General features: G+C 52.5%; 2 protein-coding genes across 3 annotated transcripts; one reads left to right on the plus strand and one right to left on the minus strand.

The window, feature by feature from the left end:
* The first annotated feature begins 407 nt into the window (after window positions 1-407).
* On the plus strand, window positions 408-7,284 carry Mus81 (MUS81 structure-specific endonuclease subunit). The gene is made up of 16 exons (XM_059262911.1): window positions 408-1,623; window positions 1,712-1,841; window positions 2,470-2,555; window positions 2,992-3,090; window positions 3,225-3,293; window positions 3,461-3,546; window positions 4,045-4,185; window positions 4,317-4,412; window positions 4,511-4,632; window positions 4,906-5,003; window positions 5,662-5,778; window positions 5,866-5,961; window positions 6,132-6,260; window positions 6,337-6,440; window positions 6,719-6,802; window positions 6,879-7,284. Exons 1-16 carry the CDS (start codon window positions 1,489-1,491, stop codon window positions 6,943-6,945), a joined length of 1,659 nt encoding a protein of 552 aa, XP_059118894.1. The 5' UTR covers window positions 408-1,488; the 3' UTR covers window positions 6,946-7,284.
* Window positions 7,285-7,720: 436 nt separating this feature from the next.
* Window positions 7,721-15,192, minus strand: Efemp2 (EGF containing fibulin extracellular matrix protein 2). 2 transcript variants are annotated; one of them, XM_059262928.1, is made up of 11 exons: window positions 15,112-15,192; window positions 14,737-14,854; window positions 14,461-14,509; window positions 13,622-13,828; window positions 12,208-12,330; window positions 11,839-11,955; window positions 11,593-11,712; window positions 9,666-9,785; window positions 9,453-9,579; window positions 9,071-9,266; window positions 7,721-8,349 (listed from the first exon to the last, which is right to left on the minus strand). In XM_059262928.1, the coding sequence occupies exons 2-11, from the start codon at window positions 14,845-14,847 to the stop codon at window positions 8,188-8,190; spliced, it is 1,332 nt and encodes a 443-aa protein (XP_059118911.1). In that variant the 5' UTR covers window positions 14,848-14,854; window positions 15,112-15,192; the 3' UTR covers window positions 7,721-8,187. The 2 variants fall into 2 exon arrangements, with proteins under 2 accessions (XP_059118911.1, XP_059118906.1); XM_059262923.1 differs by lacking the exon at window positions 15,112-15,192 and having other exon boundaries at window positions 14,737-14,988.
* Between the last annotated feature and the right edge of the window lie 5,410 nt (window positions 15,193-20,602).

Genomic DNA, 20,602 nt, shown 5'->3' on the forward strand with positions numbered 1-20,602 from the left:
TTTATGGTTATTTTAACACAAAAACTGAGACAATCTATGGGAGCAAGAGCTTAAAATAAACTGGGTTGGAGACTCCAGGAACATTTCTTTGACCTCGGACAATGATCATGGCCTCACACTGCAGGAAAAGAGGGCAAGGTGGCAAGCAGGTTAGAGGAAAACGAAACTGGGGCCCTTGACCTCCCCATAAGTAGAATAAAGGGTGTAAATATGCAGCAACCCCGGGAATGAGGCAACTCGCAGAGCATGCCGGGGATTGTAGTCAGAGGCCTCCCGCGGCACTCAGGCGGAGCTGCTGAGTTGCAGGTGGCGGCCGAAGCTGGAACCCCCTCTCCCAAGTGCCCCGCCTAAAGAATTGGCTAGCTCCACCTTCTTCGAGCCTCGCGGTTTCCCGAGCAACGGAGGAGGGGCTACGCAGTTACCCTGGAGACGCACTCCTTCCGCCCCCGGCCGCGGGATGCCCTAGATGTCCTTATTAGGGAATGAGACTCCAGAGGGCGTGCCCAGCCCGAGCGCCAGCTTCAGGCTCCTTATAAGGCTGCCTGAGGAAGGAGGAGGGCGCGGAAAGCTAGCCTGAGAAGAGGGTCGGCCAGTGAGGCGGCCGACGACTTCCGGCATGACAGCTGGAGATCTTGAACTGTTCCAATCCCTGAAGAGACCCCTGTGTTTTATTGATCCTTGTGTCCCTCAACCTGAGATAGCTGTCCCCGCCCCCCTCCCCGCAAAGTGCCCACCTTCAGACTCCGAGAGCCTCCTCCACTTTCAGTGAACCACAAGAGCCAAGTGTCTACTAGCCTCTTCAAGATCCAACCATGTGCCCACATTCGACCTCTCCACCTGCCAGGATGCACCTCATACCACACCCACCTCCCCGTTCCCTTAGCCTGAGCTTCTGTGTTCGTCCCCGACATTGCACCCTCACATTTCGAGATCTTTCTGCTACACCTGCCTTACCTTTATTTCATCCCTTGTACCCCTTCATAGATGTCCCTCCCACAGATATTCTTGCACTTGTGTCCCACCCTCTCCCCCACTTTTCTCAAGCCCTCTTTTCCCAGCCTCTTCTACAATTCCCTGGAAATAGCCTTATGAGACCTTGAAGCAAGCCAAGTTCAGGCACCTAAGCGTCTCCCCAGCCAGCCCTCCCAGTCACAGGGGGCGCTGTCCGTCTTTTTAATTGTCAGCACAAAATGATCCTGCTCTCGAATTTTGGGGTCAGAGGAAGGGGCGGGTCAAAGCTCTGTAGCCTGGCTGGGGCTTGTCCAAAGGGCTGACGCTGGCGGGGCATGGGGGCGGTTCTAAGGAAAGGTGGTACAGACCTAATCTCCCTCCAGCCTCTTGCTGTATAGTACAAAGCGGGGGGCATTCCTTCAGCTAGGTTGGAGAGGTCCCACCCTCAATCAGGTGTTCCTATACCAACTGCAGAACTGTCGGGGCTCTAGTCTCAGGGGTTTTTTTTTAGGCTCTAAAAGAGCCAGTCTAGATATTATGGCAGCACCGGTCCGCTTGGGCCGGAAGCGCCCACTGCCTGTTTGCCCCAACCCACTCTTCGTTCGTTGGCTGACCGAGTGGCGGGACGAGGCAGCCAGCAGAGGGCGCCACACGCGCTTTGTGTTTCAAAAGGTGAGTCCCAGCTGGGTCTTCTGGAGAGGGAGCCAGATGGTCCAAGTATCCAGGCTTAATGAGTTCCTTTCTCCCCTTTGCTCTCCAGGCACTGCGCTCCCTCCGACGGTACCCCTTACCTCTGCGCAGCGGGAAGGAAGCCAAGATCCTTCAGCACTTCGGAGACAGGCTCTGCCGGATGCTGGACGAGCGGCTGAAGCAGCACCTAGCTTCAGGCGGTGAGCGCCTAAGTTAATGATCCCCTAAATTTCCTGGGTGCAGGCTGTGTCTACCTTGGATACCTTAGCTTCAAATTCCCCGCTCTCAAGTAGTTGCTTTTGGACCCAGGGCTAGTGATTGACACTCTGTTAACTTCGTAGTTCTCACGTACAAAGCTAGCCGACTGAGATGCGGTGGGTGACGTTGTGAAATGAGTCTGTAATCCCTGCATTTAGGAGGTGAGGGTAAGAGGATCAGGAGTTCAAGGGTAGCCTGGGCTACTTGAGACTGTCCCAAAAAATGACAAGGGGTTAGGCATGGTGATGCATGCTTTTAATCCCAACACTCAGAGGAGACAAATGCAGGAGGATCTTTATGAGTTCGAGGCCAGCCAGAGCTTCACCCAATGAGACCCTGTCTCAAAACCAAAACACCAGTTCCAGAGGATCCAGCCCCCACTTCTGGCCTCTTCTAGCATTGCATTCAAGTGATGCATAGACATACACACAGGCAAAACACTCATATACATATAATAAAACAGAAATGTTTTTAAATATGACACCAAAATTCACAAAGTGAGCAGAAGCATCAAGGCTCCTCCTGGCATCCAAATTGGGTGCAGGACTGACTTTCTTCTGTCCTCTGCAGGTGACCATGCCCCCAGCGTACCATCTGGAGAGAAGAATCAAGCCAGTGAAAAGCCACCTGCTCAAGTCCAGGACTCCTTAATGCCAGTGAGGATTGGGAAAGGAAGTAGAAAGCTAAATGGGAGGGTTGAAAGTAGGACTTCTTGGTCTGAGGGATTAAACAGCCCTGGGTCCAGCTCTTATTGATTTAGACTGGCCTGGGACAGTCTCTCACTCTCTGTAAGAGACACTATCTTAATTCCTAAGTAGGATTATTGAGACAGCTGTAGATAGAGTTCCAAAGGAAGCTGCTAAGTGATCCGGTTCAGAAAGCTGTGGGATTTCTACAGTGACTTTGTTTTCCAGTTGTCGTAGCTGGAGGCTGGGCCTGACACATACCCCCAACCCTTGCCCCTGCTCTGGCCACCATCACCTTCCAGATTTTCAGGGCTTTATAGCATCTCCCTCTCCAGGCCCATGTAGCCTGCTGAGACCTCAGCTGACACTTACAAACATTTGAATTCAGAGCCCTGCTGTCTCTCAGGTTCCCACCCAGCCTCAGGCAGGAAGCACTGGTGGCTATTGGCCATCACAGAACTCAGGTGCCCGTGTGGTCCTGCTGCAGCTCTACAGGGAACACCTGGTAAGTGTCTCCCCAAGTCAGTTGCGTGGGTGAGGCCGACTCACAGAAGTGCCTTGGCAGTGGTCATGCTGGCCACTCCGTATCGGGTTGAGGAATCCTGCCCTGAACCTACCCTCTTTCTACCATGCTTTCAGAATCCTGATGGCCACAGCTTCCTTACCAAGGAGGAGCTGCTGCAGAAATGTGCCCAGAAGGCCCCCAGGGTGAGCATTCAGCTGAGATTGGGCAGGTAGAGACCACTGTGGTCTTCCTGCATGGCAGGCAGCCTTGGTATGAAACCTGATCCAATTATGGCATATGGTTAGCAGCACAGGAAGTTTAGGCTTGGGGGTACTAGGGCCTCTCTGAGGGTCTCCTTTCCTTTTCACAGGTAGTTCCTGGAAGTTCAAGACCCTGGCCTGCCCTCCGAGGCCTCCTCCACAGGAACCTGGTCCTCAGAACACATCGGCCATCCAGGTGTGGGCCAGCTGCAGGGAGCACAAGAGGCAGGGATGAGCACATGCAGGAGTTAGGACCTTCTTAGGCTCTGTAATTCTGCAGCAGATCTCAGACCTGGTGCTCCTGAGGTTGAGGAAGGCCAGCCTTCCCACTGAGAGCCTGAGGTTGGAGGACCTGCAAAGTATGAGCAGCTGAGGGGAAGGATGAAAGGTCTGGTATTAGAGCAGGGAGCTGCGCAAACATTTGACATGTCTTAAAATTTGGCTGATTAGAGGTGCCAGAATATTCAAGGGAGGAGAGTGTGGTGCTGAGTGAAAATAGGGGGGAGGAGTTGTGAGACTTGCATTGCAAAGCTGAGACAGCCTTAGGAGGTCCTGAGGAAGCCAAGCTGAGGGACGGAGAAAGAGGACGTGGGGAGCCATTGAACTTATACCAAGGAGGGTAAAGCTCACCTAGCTTGGGGCAGCAGAGCTTGCCAGCTATAAAGAGGGTAAAACTGGCTTCTCCACCTCCCAGGTACGCACTGACACCAGAGGGCCTGGAGCTGGCCCAAAAGCTGGCCCAGGCAGAAGGCCTGAGCACTCTGAACATTGGCATCAGGCCAGAGGAGCCCCATGGAGAGGAGTCAGCAGCCCCAGAAGCCACCACATCAGAACCGTAAGGAAGGAAGGGAAAATGGGGGCAACTGTGTCTCGGACCTCTGTTGAGCCACAGCCGCCCGTGAGTTGTGGGGGACTGCCCTGGCACTGAGGGTTCTGGCCTTATGCACAGCCCCCATTCCCTCACAGTGGCACCAGTGAAGGTGGCATCCAGCGGCCACCACTGGAGCTGAGGCCTGGTGAGTACCGAGTGCTGTTATGTGTGGACACTGGAGAAACCAGAGGGTGAGTGAAGTGGGGCAGCCTCGAGAACAACTAGAGGGCGCTGAAGGGTGGAGGGGCCTGGCTCGCCCTGACCTGGGCCTTCTTTCTTGAAATGCTAGGGCAGGACACAGGCCAGAAATGCTCCGAGAGTTACAGCGGCTGCATGTACCCCACACAGTACGGAAGCTGCACGTTGGGGACTTTGTGTGGGTAGCACAGGAGACCAAGCCCAGAGACCCAGGTAAAGGGTCATGGGCAGGCATTGGAGGCTGGCATGGGTGGGCTGGGGGAAGACTGTAAGACTTTTTTTTTTTTAAATAATTTATTTAACTTTATTTTATGTGCGTTGGTATGAAGGTGTCAGATCCCCTGGAACTGGAGTTAGAGACAGTTGTGAGCTGCTATGTGGGTGGTGGGAATTGAACCTGGGTCCTCTGGGACAGCAGCCAGTGCTCTTAACTGCTGAGCCATCTCTCCAGCCCCGACAATAAGACTCTTTTTGACTTCTTGGCAGCAAGACCTGGGGAGTTAGTCTTGGACCACATTGTGGAACGCAAGCGGCTGGATGACCTGTGCAGCAGCATCATTGACGGCCGTTTTCGAGAGCAGAAGGTACCTCAGCCTGCTCACTCCTTACTTCAGCCTAGACAAAGCTGTTGGGTGGTCTCAAAGCGGAGCACCAGAGGCCTCCAGCCATTCCCATTTGGAGCCTCTTTTAAGCCATGCTGGCACACAGTAAGAACGCAAGGTTTTCTAGGCTGCCTGAGAAACTTAAAGACGCCTTGAGTACCTGTCCCTGGAGACCTCAGATAAACAAGAGCCAAACCTCTAGGATTGGAAATGCAGAAGCAGCGGGGCTCACCCTAGGGTCACAGAGGCTAATAACAGGCCTCCAAGGGTGGCTTGGAGGATGTGTAACGTTCAGAGGTTCACGGCTTTCCTACAGCAGTCATAGCAAGAGCCTGTGTGGAGTGTGGAGACACACACACACGATTTATGATATATAATTTATTTTATGGTGCATTGCCTGCATGTATGTCTGTGCAAGGGTAAGGGTGTCAGATCTTAAGAGTTACAGACAGTTGTGAGCTGCCATGTGAATGCTGGGAATTGAACCTGGGTCCTCTAGAGGAGTAGTCAGTGTTGTTAACCACTGAGCCATTTCTCCAACCCTGTCTCCTTGTAATCTTAATGTGATATGATGGCCAGCCCAGACACGTAGGCATTTGGGCCTGGGCCTGACCCACCCTGCTTCTGCCTGCCTTCCCAGTTCCGCCTGAAGCGCTGTGGCCTGGGACACCGGGTGTACTTGGTGGAGGAACATGGGTCTGTCCACAACCTCAGCCTTCCTGAGAGTACCTTGCTGCAGGCTGTCACTAACACCCAGGTGAGCTGGAAGGGCAGGGGCAGGCTGGCAGATTTTGTAGTCCGTGGATTAGGCCAGGAGCCACCTCCCGTGGGTACTCTTCTCTAGGTCATTGACGGCTTCTTTGTGAAGCGTACCATGGACATTAAGGAGTCAGCTGGCTACCTGGCCCTTTTGACAAAGGGCCTAGAAAGACTTTATCAGGTGAGCAGATGCCTCCGACCAGCACTGGACCCTCACCTGGTCTTTGCTGCCCAAGCAAGGAAAGGTGGGCGAGATCCTGGTTTCTCAGGTTTCCCACTGAGGCCCAGGAAAGGAATGGCTGGGGGTTAACCCTTAGAGCCTTCCCTAGCCTCAGTCCCCTCTTCTGTCAGGGCCACACACTACGCAGCCGCCCCTGGGAAACCCCAGGGGATGCTGAATCGGGAACAAGACCTTCCACAAATCCTCTCTGCTCACTCCTCACCTTCAGTGACTTCAATGCAGAAGCCGTCAAGAACAAGGTACCACCCTTGCCTTGCCTCTGCTTAGGTGACCTGGTCCCAGATCACCCCTAATATAGGCCAATCCCAACCCCAGGCCCAGTCTGTGCGAGAAGTATTTGCCCGGCAGCTGATGCAGGTGCGTGGACTGAGTGGGGAGAAGGCAGCGGCCCTGGTGGACCGATACAGCACACCTGCCAGGTACACCCCAGAGAGCCGCCGGGTTCCTCTGCCCTTCCTGTGTGGAGGTCAGCTTCACCAGTGCTTTTGGAGAAAGCTTGGCTCTGTGTGGGAGCCTTGGAAGGTTCTGTCCCAGTGTTTCCGAGGAAGGGGGAGGGCAGGCCGGATGGAAGGGGCCCTCTATCACCAGGATCAGGAAGTGTGCAGTGTCCAGATTCCTCCACTCTAGGCTGAACCCCGCCTGCCTTAGCTCTCATGCTGCTGGCCCTATAGTCAGCCGTTGTATGCCCCACCCCCAGTCTCCTGGCTGCCTATGATGCCTGTGCCACCCCTAAGGAGCAGGAGATGCTGTTGAGCACTGTCAAGTGTGGGCGTCTGCAGAGGTAAGGGTAAGACGACCTGGAGAGAAGACGGGGTTGCCTGAGGCACTGGGCCAACCTTCTGATTCTCTTCTTGCAGAAATCTGGGGCCTGCTCTGAGCAGGACCCTGTACCAGCTATACTGCAGCCACAGCCCTCTGACCTGAGCTACACCTGAAGACACACCCCGGCACCCATATCTATCTCTATGAAGGCTAGTCAGCCTTTTACCTGGGATCCTTTGGGCTATAATAAAAATCTAAATGTTGGTGGTCTTAGGAGTTAAGGAATATGCAGGAACTGGGGACTATACCTTGCAAGCCTGTGGCTTTTGTTTTGTAGTATTGGTGGTGGAACCCATAGCCTCATGCATGCTAGGCAATTCTTCTTCCACACAGCAATGATATGCAACCTTGCAGTGTTTCCCTACCCCAGGCTGGCCTGGAATTCCCAGTCTTCCTAGGCCCACCTTCCAAGTCCTGAAGTTAAAGGTGTGGACCACTGTACCTGGTCTATATTGTTCTTCTTTTTTTTTTTTTTTTTTTTTTTTTTTTTGGTTTTTCGAGACAGGGTTTCTCTGTGTAGCTTTGCGCCTTTCCTGGGACTCACTTGGTAGCCCAGGCTGGCCTCGAACTCACAGAGATCCACCTGGCTCTGCCTCCCGAGTGCTGGGATTAAAGGCGTGCGCCACCACCGCCCGGCTGTTCTTCTTTTTAAGGCAAGCTCCTGGCTAAACATAGTTGTACACAGTTATAATAAGCACTTAATTTGTGATAGGCCAGACCCTATGCAAAAATAATAGATAATGCTGCTTAGGTGTTGGGCATTCCCTGGTCAAGGAGATGGAGTCAATGGGGCACTGTAGCTTTGAGTGTAACTAAGTGACCCCCGGTCAAATAAGTTTCTTTGACAAAAGACACCACAACTTGGGATAGAAAGGTGTTCTCAGTCCAGTTGCCTCATTTTGGTGATTGGAGAACAGTAGGGCTCGTCCAAATGCAGAGTTTGGGGTAAGGCTAGGATGGTAAACCCAGACCTCCAGGCACTGACCTGAATGTGGTTTCTGGGCCCTAGCCTCAGCCAAGCTCTGTGTTAAAGCCTGAAGTGTACACTCCTTAGAACTCCCTGCGCAGGTTGATTATGAAGGATGACTCTTGGCTCTGGAACCTTCTCAGCCTGAATGCAGAGAGGACCCTTCGGGTGAAATTTGCCTGCTGCTTTCACAAGCCCAGCCCCTTCCCAGGCTGAGGTTACTCACCCACCTTGGCCACTAGGACTCCTTTCTCCCTTTATTGTCCTTCACGTCATTGTCTCTTTAAGCAGAACAGTCATCCCTAAACCCCAGGCTCCTTAAGCTATGGGAGGGAGAAAGAAAGGGGCCCCACCCAACCCTTCCCTGAGGGTCTCCTTCAGAAGGCGTAGGCTCCCACAAAGACGGTGAGTCTCAGTACGGAGCTGGCCCGGTAGCTCATAAGAGAGTTCATGGTGACCATCTCCAGGTCCAGCACATACTCCCGGGGTCCTGTCACTGGCCTGGCAAGAACCAGCATGGCACTGACATTGTTGATTTGCTGCAGGACATAGAGATTGTGTTAGCCTAGGAGCCAGGACCCTACTCCAGCATCAACCCCCTGCCCTGTGGCCGTGAGGCTTGGAAACTGTCTGACCAGGTTGCTGCTCAAGTTCTCATCCAGCTCTGACATTTCTCTTCCCCTCCAGTGCCCAAGTCCCTGCCCCTGGTTCTCCTCTGACCCTGTCCACCTCGATTTTCCTCCATGACTACCTGATGACTCAAGTTTTGGAAATGATGGGTCTTTGGTGACATAGGCTGGCCCACTTCCCCCTTCAAAGTATTCAAGTCTCTGTCTCTGTCTATCTGTCTGTCTGTCATTGTTTTGGGGCTGGGAAAGGAACTAAGAGCTAGAATGGTAAGCACATGTTCTGCCACGGTGCTGTTCTGAAAGGAGAAATAAGTTTTGATGCCAGACACCTCAATGCTGGAGACAGCATTAAGGACCATGGGTTCAAGGTCATCACACCTACACCAGCTGTCTTGCCCTTGCCAGCAAAGCTCGAGTCTCTGATACCAGCCCTGCAGGAACTATATTTCCTGTTTTATAAATAAGGATGTCAAAGCCAAAGAGGAGAAACCAATACTGGGACTCAAACCCCATTAATCACTAGAATTGCCTGGAAACGTAGAAATCTCTTGACTTCCGACAGGAGCCCAGCTTCCCCATTTAAATGGCTGATTATTCAAGTCAACTGGGTGTGAGCAGAGAAGCACCTTACCCTAATGTAGAAGTCCCCTTGTGTGTTTCCAGCACGGATCTGAAAGGCATTGTAGGCACCAGGGTAGACAGAGGTTGCCTGGATCTGAAACACGTCCGCAGGCACACTTCGCTCCGAGGTGATGCTCATGTAGCGGTGTACAATGGATGAAGGTTGTTCTCGACACAGGGGGTTGGAGACAGGGCAGAGGCAGCGGCTAGAGACCCCAAGACATGATGGGAATGAGGGCCCATTTCCCAAATACCCACCTCCTAAAGAGGAAAACCCAAGGATAACTCCCATGAGACATCATGGGTACTCACCAGCCTGATTAAACCAGTTAGCCCCCACAGACCTCTGGGAATTGTAGTTACCGCTGGAAACTGCCATCAGGTTGACTCACTTGTCCGACACTTGGACATAGGGCTCCATGCAACGGTTGGTGTCCACACAGCGGTAGCCCCCATGGAAGTTCACACAGGTTTGGGACTCAGAACATTGGTGTGCACCTGATTCACACTCGTCAATGTCTGTGCCAAGGGAAGTGAGGTTGGACTCTGGGACTCAAGAGTAAGCTACCCGACTCTAAAATCCCACCCACCAGAAGCGCCTGTACCTTGGCAGAGCCTCGTGGCCAGCAGCTGGTAGCCTTGTGGGCAGTGACAGGAGAAGCGGCCTGGCTCATTGACACAGCGATACTGGCAGAGGTAACTGGAGTAGCTGCACTCATCGATATCTGAGGGAGGGTGGGGATGAGGACCCTGGGCCAAAGGTAGGCTTCACAACTAAGGCCCACAGACACTGAGAGAGCCCAGCCCCCCACAAGGCTGGATGTGGGAAGAGAGAAGGGGTGAGATAAACCCAGTAATGCTCAGAAGGGGGACTGACTGTTTCAAAGGAGGCTAGAGGGGCTGGGGATATAACTCGGTGGTAGAGTACTTGCCTAACACGCTGGAGGCTCTATGTTCCATCCCAGCACAGAAAGGGAGAGGAAAAAGAAAAGAAAGAATAGAGACTTGGCATGTTGCTGAATGTCTACAATCCCAGCACTTGGGAGGTAAAGGCAGGAGGGTTATAGCAAGTTCTAGGCCAGCTTGTCCACCCAGGGAGTCCAGCCAGGATTATATAGCGAGTTCAAGGCCAGCCAGGGCTACATAAAATCCTGCCTCAAAAAACAAATGGAGTGCTGGGCGGTGATGGCGCACACCTTTAATCCCAGCACTTGGGAGGCAGAACCAGGCGGATCTCTGTGAGTTCAAGGCCAGCCTGGTCTACAAAGCGAGTTCCAGGTCAGGCTCCAAAGCTACACAGAGAAACCTTGTCTCAAAAAACAAAACAAACAGGGTGTTTGATCACAACACTTGGGAGGCAGAGGCAATCATATCTGTTTGAGGCCAGCCTGGTCTACATAAGAGACTCTAGGCCAGCCAGGGCTACAGAGTGAGACCCTGTCTCAAAACAAGAACAGGCAGACATTCCAGCTCATAAGGGATCTCTTCCTCAGGACTTTAAGAATATTTAAGAAACAACGCACCAGCCCAACATGGTGGCCCGTGCCTTTGATCCCAGCACTACTCAGCAGGTCTCTGTAGGCTAGTCTGGTCTATACAGAGAGCTTCAGGATAGCCAGGGTTATATAGACTGTGTATCAAAAGGCACCAGGACTCTAGAGGCTTGGGCCTAAGTCCTACTAAGTAGTTCTAGGAAAGGTCCATTTCCATGCCAGTCAAATGAGTGGGCTGGACTGGAGGAGTGCCACAGGCCTAACCTGCAACCTGCAGTCAGGATACCCGACTTCTGCAGCGTGTGCACGCCACATGCAGCACGCTGTCTCTTTGCTTTTGTGCTTTTCACACAACTGAGCACCAACGATGCGTTTCACAGCAGAGCATAAAATAAATGGAGGGCATGTCAGGTAACATGGTGAGAGGCCTGGGGTCAAGCCCTGGCCCCATCTCATCTTTTCTGTCTGAACTTTGACAAATCACTTCATCTCTGTAAGTGGAAAGATGAAAGTCACCATGTTCTCTGGCCTTTCTGCTTGCTTTTTACAATCCTGCCAACACACCTGGAGGAATATCAGTGTTTGCAAAAATAAATCATCACTGACCAGATTAAATGAGACTGAGCATGTAAGTTATAAACAAGTGGGTGTCCCACTTTTGCTGCCTGAGTTGACAAAGCCGATTATCATGGTCCCTCTCCATATTCCAAATAACCTGTTTACGGTAGAAATGTGCCCAGAAAGAAGAGAGATGTGTCCTAGTGCAGGATTGCAGTGTAAGTCAACTCAACTTCCAGGAAGACTGGCACCCACACCCTTCCCTGTCTCTCCAACAAGCTTCAGTAGGGCCTAACATACCATCCCCACCAAGCTGGGAGAGCCCAGCAACCAGCTCAGGATGGAGTACATGGAGGTCTGTAGGTGCAGAGAATGAGACATGGAAGCCTCAAACAAATGACTATGTGCCTGGAGTTGGTCCAATATGTTGCGAGTCCTGGGGGGACCAATGCACTACCCAGTAGCACAAGTGGACTCTCACCACTGCAGGAGAAGCCGTCCCGGTGCAGCTCATAGCCTTGGTTACAACGACACAGGAAGGTCCCATAGGAGTTGAAGCAGCGTTGCTCACATGGGGCTCCCATGTCACACTCATTCACATCTGCGGGTGCCAGAGAAAACAGGTAAAAGCAGAGGCACAGCCCAGAGCCTCCCCCCACTACTCGGGCTCAGGAAGGAGATCCTGCCCCCATCCCACACATCTCTACCCAGGACCCCAGAGCCTCACCCACACAAGAGCGGTTGTTAGGTCCCAGCTGGAATCCTGGCTCACACTGGCAGCGAAAGGAGCCGGGCAGGTTCACACATCGGTGCTGGCAATAGCGGTAGCGACACTCGTCTATGTCTGAGAGGGAGGCGGGAGGGAGAGCGGGGCACAAGTCAGGTGGGGCCTGAGCCGGCCGAGGCAGAAGCCTCTGCAGCCATGCTCCCTCCTGGCTTTGCCGGGGAGCTGAGATGGGCCACCCACATTTAGTCTTCTGTGTCTAGTGACAGGAGGGTACCAGGAGCAGAGCGCTGGGATAAAGATAAGGCATTAGGTCAAGAGCCAGACCAAAGTCACAAAACAAGAACTGGGAAAGCCGTTCTCTGAACTCACCCACACACTCCGGCCCGATTTTTCGGTAACCGTCAGGGCAGGTGCACTGGTAGGAACCAGGCAGGTTATGGCAGTCCTGGCTAGGGCGACAGTCATGCACAGCCTGGGCGCACTCGTCCACATCTGTGAGAGACACCGTCCAGCCCTTACCTGGAGTCCCGTAAGTTACTGACCATGTCAGGCACCTCATTTTAGGAGGAGGTGGCCCATACTGGACATCATTCGCATGGGTGCATGGGTAGCTGGCACCAAACCATGACCATGTGACATAGGCCCTCCCAACAGCACAAAAATACAGTCCACCAGGGGGCCACCAGGAAAAGCACCAACTAGGTGAGCATATAAAACAAAGCCTTGTAGGGTCTGATGGCACACACTTTTAATTCTAGCACTCGGGAGGCAGAGGCAGGAGAATCCCCATGATCTCCAAGCCAGATCCAGCTTGGATCTCCAATCCAAGCCAGCCAGAGCTACAGAGTTCCAAATCAGCTAGAGCTGCATAGTGAGATCCTGTCTTTAAATAAATAAATAAAGATTTGTCCATTTACATCCCTCAGCTGACTCTAGACCAGGATCTCCCCTCCTCCAAGGCCAATGGTCCTCAAGGCTGAGTCCAGAGCAAAAAGCCGGCAGAGGCTGGGAGCAAAGCTCTTGCAGGTCTGCACAGGAAGTGAGGGAGCCGCTAGGGACTTGAGCCGCTAGGGACTTCCTGGGCCTGCAGACCATGCACTGGGCTGCAGCAGGTGAGGATTTGGGTATCTCTCTGAGGAGCCAGAGTCCTCTCTCAGCAAGGAAGGTGCATGAAGTTTGCAGTATTTAGTGTGGAAAATTATCTTATTTTGTTAATTCATTAATGCTTTTGCGATAGACTCTCATGTAGCTCAGGTTGGTCTCAAACTCCTTATACGACTGAGGGTAACCTTTAATTTCTGATCTTACTGCTTCTACCTCCCTAGTGGTGGGATTTAAAGTGTGCACCACATTTGTTTTATGTGGTGTGGGGATCAAACCCAGAGACTCTGTCTCAAAACACAAAGCACATACACAGCTGGGCAGTGGTGGCGCATGCCTTTAATACTAGCACTCAGCACTTGGGAGGCAGAGGAAGGTAGATCTCTGTGAGTTCGAGGCCAGCCTCGTCTACAGGATGAGTTCCAGGACAGCCAGGGCTACACACAGAGAAACCCTATCTCAAAAAACCAAAACCAAAACCAAAACAAAAACAAAAACAAGAAACAAACAAACAAAAAAGGGACAGTAGAAGGATTAAAACAAATATCAAATATGAAGTATGTCGGATGATACCATGATAAAAACCTGTTACTTTGTACACTAAATACAATTAATTTAAAAAAAAAAAGCCTGGTAAGAGGTCTGGAAGCCTAGGTGCCAGCCAGCATGTCTCCCCACTTACCCACACAGCTCTCCTGTTCATCAGGCTCATAGCCTGGTGGGCAGGGATTAGGGTGTTGAGCAGGGGGCACTGGTGGTGGAGGTCCTTCGCCATGTAGGTCATTGATGACGGCAGCAGATCGAGGCAGACACAAATAGCCTCCATAGTGGTTGATGCATTTCATTTCACCTTTGCAGGCCTCAGGGATGGTCAGGCACTCATTGACATCTGCAGAGAGGGGCCTGCTGGGCACAGCCAGTCACCTGGGCTGGCCCTGGAGGTAGTGGGAGGCAGAAGCCCAACTTGGCCTTCTCTAAGCTGAGCAACAGAGCAAGGCTTTCTCTCTGCTCAGCAAACTAAGGCTGCTGACCCAGAACCCCTCCCAGGAATTTGCAGGACTGGGAGTAGGGCCACCTATTTCCACTGCTGTCCCTATTCTCCTGCCTCCAAGGGAGTTTCCATTCCTCCTCAAAACCCTGCCTTTACCTCTGCCCAAGAGTAATTTGCAGGCCTCCTGACCCCCAGAGTGTACTGCTCTCCCAGGTTGCACTGGGATAAAGAGCTGGGCTTAGAGAGTAGAGAGCAGTTCAGGGAAGGTGTGCATATTTCCGTCTCTCTCTGGGCAATCGCCAGGGGCTCTCTTGCCTACTGCAGATAGAGGCTCAGGCTGTCGGGCTTCTTGAAGGGGCAGGGCTCCTAACTGAGTGGCACAAGGCAACCACGGCTGGCTTTGGCTTAGCCAAGCTGGACAGTGAAAAGGCCCTCAGGTTCCTGCGGTGCTCTAGGAGACAGGGTATCCCTGGGAAACAATGGTCCCCTTCCCGGTTCCTGGAGATGGCTAGTACCCCAGGCATACTCACCCCGGCAGTGCTGGCTGTCTGCGTCCCACTCATACCCATCTGTACACTCCTGGAAGGGAACCCGATGTGGCCAGTGACCACCCTGGCAGTCTCCTCCAACTAGCCAGGCCAAAACCAGGGCCTGAGTCCAGTCATACTCAGGTCAGCTCCACACAATGGCCCCCAGCCTTCCACCAACCAAGCAGGGGAGAATCTTCCCCAGAGCAGCCACCCCGGGATCCTGGTCCCGCTATCTCTTCCCATCCCATCCCAAGCTGGTGGCCCCACGGTCCCCACCGTGTAGCTGTCCGGCTCTTCGGAATCCTGTGGAGACGCTGCTCCCAAGAGCAGCAGCAAAAGCGCCCAGAGCAGTAAAGACCCGGGGAGGCAGGAGGCAAAAGGGAGCATCCTGGGGCTGGGAGGTGGTGGGCAGGGGTCAGGGGCCTCTGCCACGACACCCCCCATTCCCTGTATCAGGAAGGGAAGCCTGGGTCCCCAGCTGTCGTCTCAGGACTGTGTAGGGAGCAGCGGAGCCTTCCAAAGCAGGCCCGCAATCCCGGACCGCCCCGCCCCGCCCCCGCCCCGCGAGTCGTGGAGCGCAGGCCTCTCGGCTTCGTAGCGCGGACTCGGCCGCGCCGCGGCCCGCGCCCTCCCTCCGCCGCGGCCACTCACTCGTTGACTCCGGCAGTGCCTGCGGGCGGACGGACGGACCGCGCAGCTCGCTGGACGCGCGGCCCCAGGAAGCGCCCCCCGCCCGCCCGCCTGCCCGCCGCGGCCCACCCCGGCGCCTCCGCCCGCCCTTCGGCGGATTCCTGAGCCCGCGCCAGGGGGAGGGACCCCGACCCCCCGGCTTCTCCGCCCGGAGCCGGCCCCAGGCCCCCACCCGGTCCCCCGCGGCGCCGCCTGGAGCCGCCTGCGGGCGCCTGGCCAGAGTTCCCCCAAAGCTTGGGTCCTTGGGCAACTGACCTTGATGTTTGGCCCCCAAGCGTACCTGGTGACCCCAGACCCGCACTCAAAATGTCATCCTGTCCACCTAGACCCTATCTAACCTGGGCCCCCAGAACCCCATGCTGTGCACTCGCACCTCGGCTGGAGCTAAACATCCCGACCCTGATGCTGCGCCTCTCGGAACAGACTAGGCATTTAATTCTCAAACCTCCAAATGCTGCTACTTTCAGAGTTTTAGCCTGTGCTCCCACACCGTCACTTAGATGGTCTCAAAACTTCATCCAAGGTTTCCGGACTCTCGCCCAGGCATACAGTTAATTGTCCAGCTCCCTGTGGCCGTGAGCTCCGCGGCCTCCAGGTGGTCTCTCTATCAGGGCACTTCTTCCCCTGAGCCTGCCTGCGCTAAGCCACACTAGTGTGGGGGCGAGGGCAGCAATTGTCTTGGCCCGAAATGAATGGAAGCCCCCCCCCGGGGGGGCGGCAAGCTTGAACTTGGGCACGGAGGACACTAGGGCCCGGTGCCAGCCCTTTCCCGACCCTCTTCCCACCCAGGTCCCCCACCCAGTTTCCGCCTCCGTCCCCAACAGAGATCATGCCTTGAGGGCGGAGTCTGGGTGCCTCGAGCTCCCAGGAAGGGGCGAACGGGCGGGACTTCGCGTTGCCCACGTCTCAGGGCGGGACTAGACGGGAAAGGACTGCGTGTCCAGGGTTCCCGTGCCTGGCCTATACTGCAATAGCCCGACCTTCCTTTCCCTTACTCAACCTCTTCCCTTTTTTTTTTTTTTTTTTTTTGTCTTTTTGAGACAGATTCTTACAAAAGAGCTCTGGCTGTTCTGGAACCCACTATGTAGACCAGGCTGGTCTTGAACTCACAGAGATCCACCTGCCTCTGCCTCCCAGGTGCTGGGATGAAAGGCATGCACCACTATGCCCAGCTCTACCATGATTTTTTTAAAATCTGCTTCCTTTCATTTAATTGTCTGTGTGTGGTATATTCTCGTGCGCCTATATGCTGGTGCGGGCTATTGGTCTCCACCTTATGTGTTAAGACAGGGTCTGTCACTGAATCTGGAGTTCACTGTTTCAGCTAGACTGGTTGGCCAGTGTGCTCTCAGGGCCTGCCTGTCTCCACATCCCAGGTCCTCCAGCACTGGGTGACAGACAGCCATCACCACCACATTTGGCTTTTATGCTAGTGCAGGGGATCTGAACTCAGGCCCTCGTGATCTGTGACAAGCACCTTATCCACTGAGCCATCTCCCCAGCTTCTTAGAAAAAAAAATTATTTATTTTTAATGACATGTATATGTCTGCATCTGTGTGCAGGTATGCACACCTGAGTGCAGATGTCCACAGAGGCCAGAGGTGTTCCCTAGATCTGGAGTTACAGGCAGTTGTGAGCTGCCTGATGTGGGTGTTGAGAACCAAACTCAGGTCATCTGAAAGAGGAATACTGGAGCCATTTTTCCAGCTCTGTCTTATTTATTTTTAAACAATAGAGGGCTAGGGGTGTAGCTCAGTAGTACCCTGCTTGTTTATCAGTTACCAAGACCCAAGGTTCAATCCCAGTAACCCCCACAGACAGACACACACACACACACACACACACACACACACACACTGAAGTAGAACAAAGCAGAGAGAGGCAAAAAAAAAAAAAAAAAAAAAAAAGAAAGAAAGAAAAGTGTGGGGAGCAGATGAAGTCCTGAGTGAACGTGTATTTCGGTATTAGCAAAGCCATGTCAAGGACCCCTGTCGCTAAGACCTGTGGGAATGGCAGGGCCTTCTCCGGGCCAGGCTCAGAGAATGGCAAGGCCTTTGGTGAGTGTGAGAGTGTGGATGCTGACAGTGTGTGCATTTTGAAAGCCCAGATGATTGAAGCCTGAGATGGCTCCCCTGCAGAGACCCCCTAAGGAGATTAGCTAACTGTCCTCCCTCAGCTCAAATCATAAACTGGCTGAGTTTCCAGGCTGCTGGGATGTCTCCCTCAGAACACATGGCCCACCAGATTCAGTATGCATGTCTGTTATTTCTTCATTCCCCATTGCCCAATCAGGCCAATCTCAAAGCCCTGCTGGTGGAAACAGAAAACGAAAGAAAAATAAATAAAAGAAAAAGAACCTGGCCTGGTGGCGTAAGCTTTTAATCCCAGCACTTGGGAAGGGGAGGCAAGCAGATGTCCAAAGAGAGACCCTGTCTCAAATATACAAATACATGTGCACACGCACGCGCGCACCCCCACCACCACCACCAATTTTTTGTTTGTTTTCAGACAGGGTCTCTTTACATAGCCCTGGCTGTCCTGGAACTCACTATGTAGACCAGACTAGTCTCCAGTGCAGAGATCCACCTGCCTCTGCTTCTTGAGTGCTAGGATTAAAGCACTCAAGAAATCCACTATACTGGATTACATATATATATGTGCATAATATTGAAGGTAAGTTGCAGCTGGGCAATGTGGTGCATGACTTTAATTCCAGCTCCTGGGAGGCAGAGGCAGGTATATCTCTGTGAGTTCAAGGCCAGCCTAGTCTAAATAGTGAGTTCCAGGACACTGGAGAGCCAGAGGTACATAGTGAGACCCTGTCTCGAAAACAACACTAAAACAAAAAACAAAACAATAACAAAATCCCAAAACCAAAAAGATAAACTGCACAGTAAGTGATTTATGTCTCAGTTAATCTGTTTGTTATTGCTGTGTGAAATAGTGTCTCATATAGCCCATGCTGGTCTGGAACTTCCTATGAAAACAGGCTAGCCTTGAACATCTGGAAAGCCTCTTGTCTCAGCTCCCATGTGCTGGAATTAAAGGCATAAGCCACTATAATCACCTACTAAAGCTGTTACTAATGCAAATAAAAACTCCTGATTATTGAGATCTAACCACCCCAGGCACTGGACCGGACACTCCACATCCTCTTGTGAAGCCAGAGCTAGGATATCACTGCTCCTCCACAGATGACAGGGGCTGACAGATTGGCCCCAGGTGCCACCAAAGTAACAAGAACAATGTTAGAACTCAAGTCCCCCTGACTCTAAGACTACACCTTGTCCCACATTAGAAGGAGAAGGAGCTATCACGTGAAAACCGGGCCAGGCTCTCGGAGTGTCATCCCTGAAGAACTGGTGCCGCCCTTCAGAGGCACTAAGACCCAGAGGGAGACGACTCAAAGCATCATCGATGACTCCAACTTGGGCATGAACCTCTCTGATTTCGCACCATTAAGCCCAAGTCATCCTGCCCTTGGAGCTGCCTTCCCAAAGGCTTCCTCTGACCTTTGCCACCCCAGTGACTGCCTAGCCTCACTGGGTTGGCATCAAGTCCCTCTGAAACTTCCTATTTGGTTGCTTTCTCTTTCCTAAAACATAAATGAGGTTCCTGGTCTCATAGCCCGGCTCCGTCTGCTTGCTGGGCAGGAGCAACAGGACAGACATGAGTAGTAAGTGATCAAGAGGGGGAGAGCCATTCATTCATTTTCATGCTTGTGAGTGGCCCCCGCCGATCACACGTGCCAGGTACCAAGGACACAGCACTGCCCAAAACACATCAAACCTGTCCTTGCAGAGCTCATGGTTGAGAGATGGAAGGGACCGGAAAAAAGGCCCCAGCTCCTTCCTTTTAGCCTTCCACAAGACAGAACCTGAATAACATTGTATGGCACCTACATGGGACCCACACAGCTAAGATCCACTTGGGGGCATGTGATTGGGCTCCGGGGCCATTGGGCTAGGCATCTGTGGACATCCTGTCTGCTGCATTTTAATGAAAGCAGCATTATTTTTTACTTGTTTGTTTTCCTCTTTTTTTAAGCATTATTTTTAAAATTATTTATTTATTTTTAATGTGCATTGGTGTTTTGTTTTGCCTGTTGGGTCTTCTGAACTGGAGTTACAGACAGTTGTGAGCTGCCCTGTGGATGCTGGGAACTGAACCTGGGTCCTCTGCAAGAGCAGCCTGTGTTCTTTTTTTTTTTTTTTTTTTATTTTATTTATTTATTGTGTATACAGTGTTCTGACTGCACACCAGAAGAGGGCACCAGATCTCATTACAGATGGCTGTGAGCCACCATGTGGTTGCTGGGAATTGAACTCAGGACCTCTGGAAGAGCAGCCAGTGCTCTTAACCTCTGAGCCATCTCTCCAGCCCGCAGCCTGTGTTCTTAACCGCTGAGCCATCTCTCCAGTCCTTTCAGCATTATTTATTTATTTATTTATTTATTTATTTATTTATTTATTTATTTAGGTTTTTCGAGACAGGGTTTCTCTGTGTAGCTTTGCGCCTTTCCTGGAACTCGCTTTGGAGACCAGGCTGGCCTCGATCTCACAGAGATCCGCCTGCCTCTGCCTCCCGAGTGCTGGGATTAAAGGCGTGCGCCACCACCGCCCGGCTCAGCATTACTGTCCCAGGGAGAGATATGGAGAACATAACAATTCTGAGACAATTCCCAAGGAAGAGATGAGGTAGAAAGCATATAAATGGATGACTCCCAGGGACAGACCCCTCCTCCTTCACCTCAACCACAACCCCTGGAAAGCCAGCTCTTTGCACCTATCCCTGGTCCTGGCTGATGTTTCCCAGTCTAGAGGTTGCAGGGGGGGGAGAGCAGTCCAAGGCTCCACTCAGAACGGAGGCAGCAGTCAACAGGTATGAAGGTGCTGCCCAGTCCCTGACCACACAAGCTCTGGGCTCGATTTTTCTGTGATACTTTCTGCTGTCTTTCTCCTCATTCATAGACCATGTCGAGGAAGAGAAATGGGACAGAAGCTGACTACAAGTTTTCAGTCAACTAATACACACTGACATCTGTAATCTATCAGCTTTCGGTCATCCAATACACACTGACATCTGGAATCAAAAGTTCTCAGGTCTAAGCAGGAGGATCTGGCATTGAAGGTCTTCCTAAGGAGTTTAAGGCCAGCCTGGGCTACACGAGACTCAGTTCCTTCCCTCACAAAAGAACCCCCAAACTGCCTGGTATGATAGCACTCGCCTTTAATCCCAGAACTCAAGCAAATATTTGTGAATTTAAGGTTAACCTGGTCTACACGGATGGAAAGTTTTAGAGTAGCCCGGGTTACATAGTGAGACCCTGTCTCAACAACATCAAATGAACAAAACAACCCAAACTAACTGAATACTCATGGAGCCTGCCCACATTTCCGGATGGTCTAGACACAGACAGATCGGATACTTCTGTGTGGTTGGGAGAGGAGT

This window comes from Peromyscus eremicus, chromosome 1, assembly GCF_949786415.1.
Source record: "Peromyscus eremicus chromosome 1, PerEre_H2_v1, whole genome shotgun sequence".
Taxonomy (NCBI): Eukaryota; Metazoa; Chordata; class Mammalia; order Rodentia; family Cricetidae; genus Peromyscus; species Peromyscus eremicus.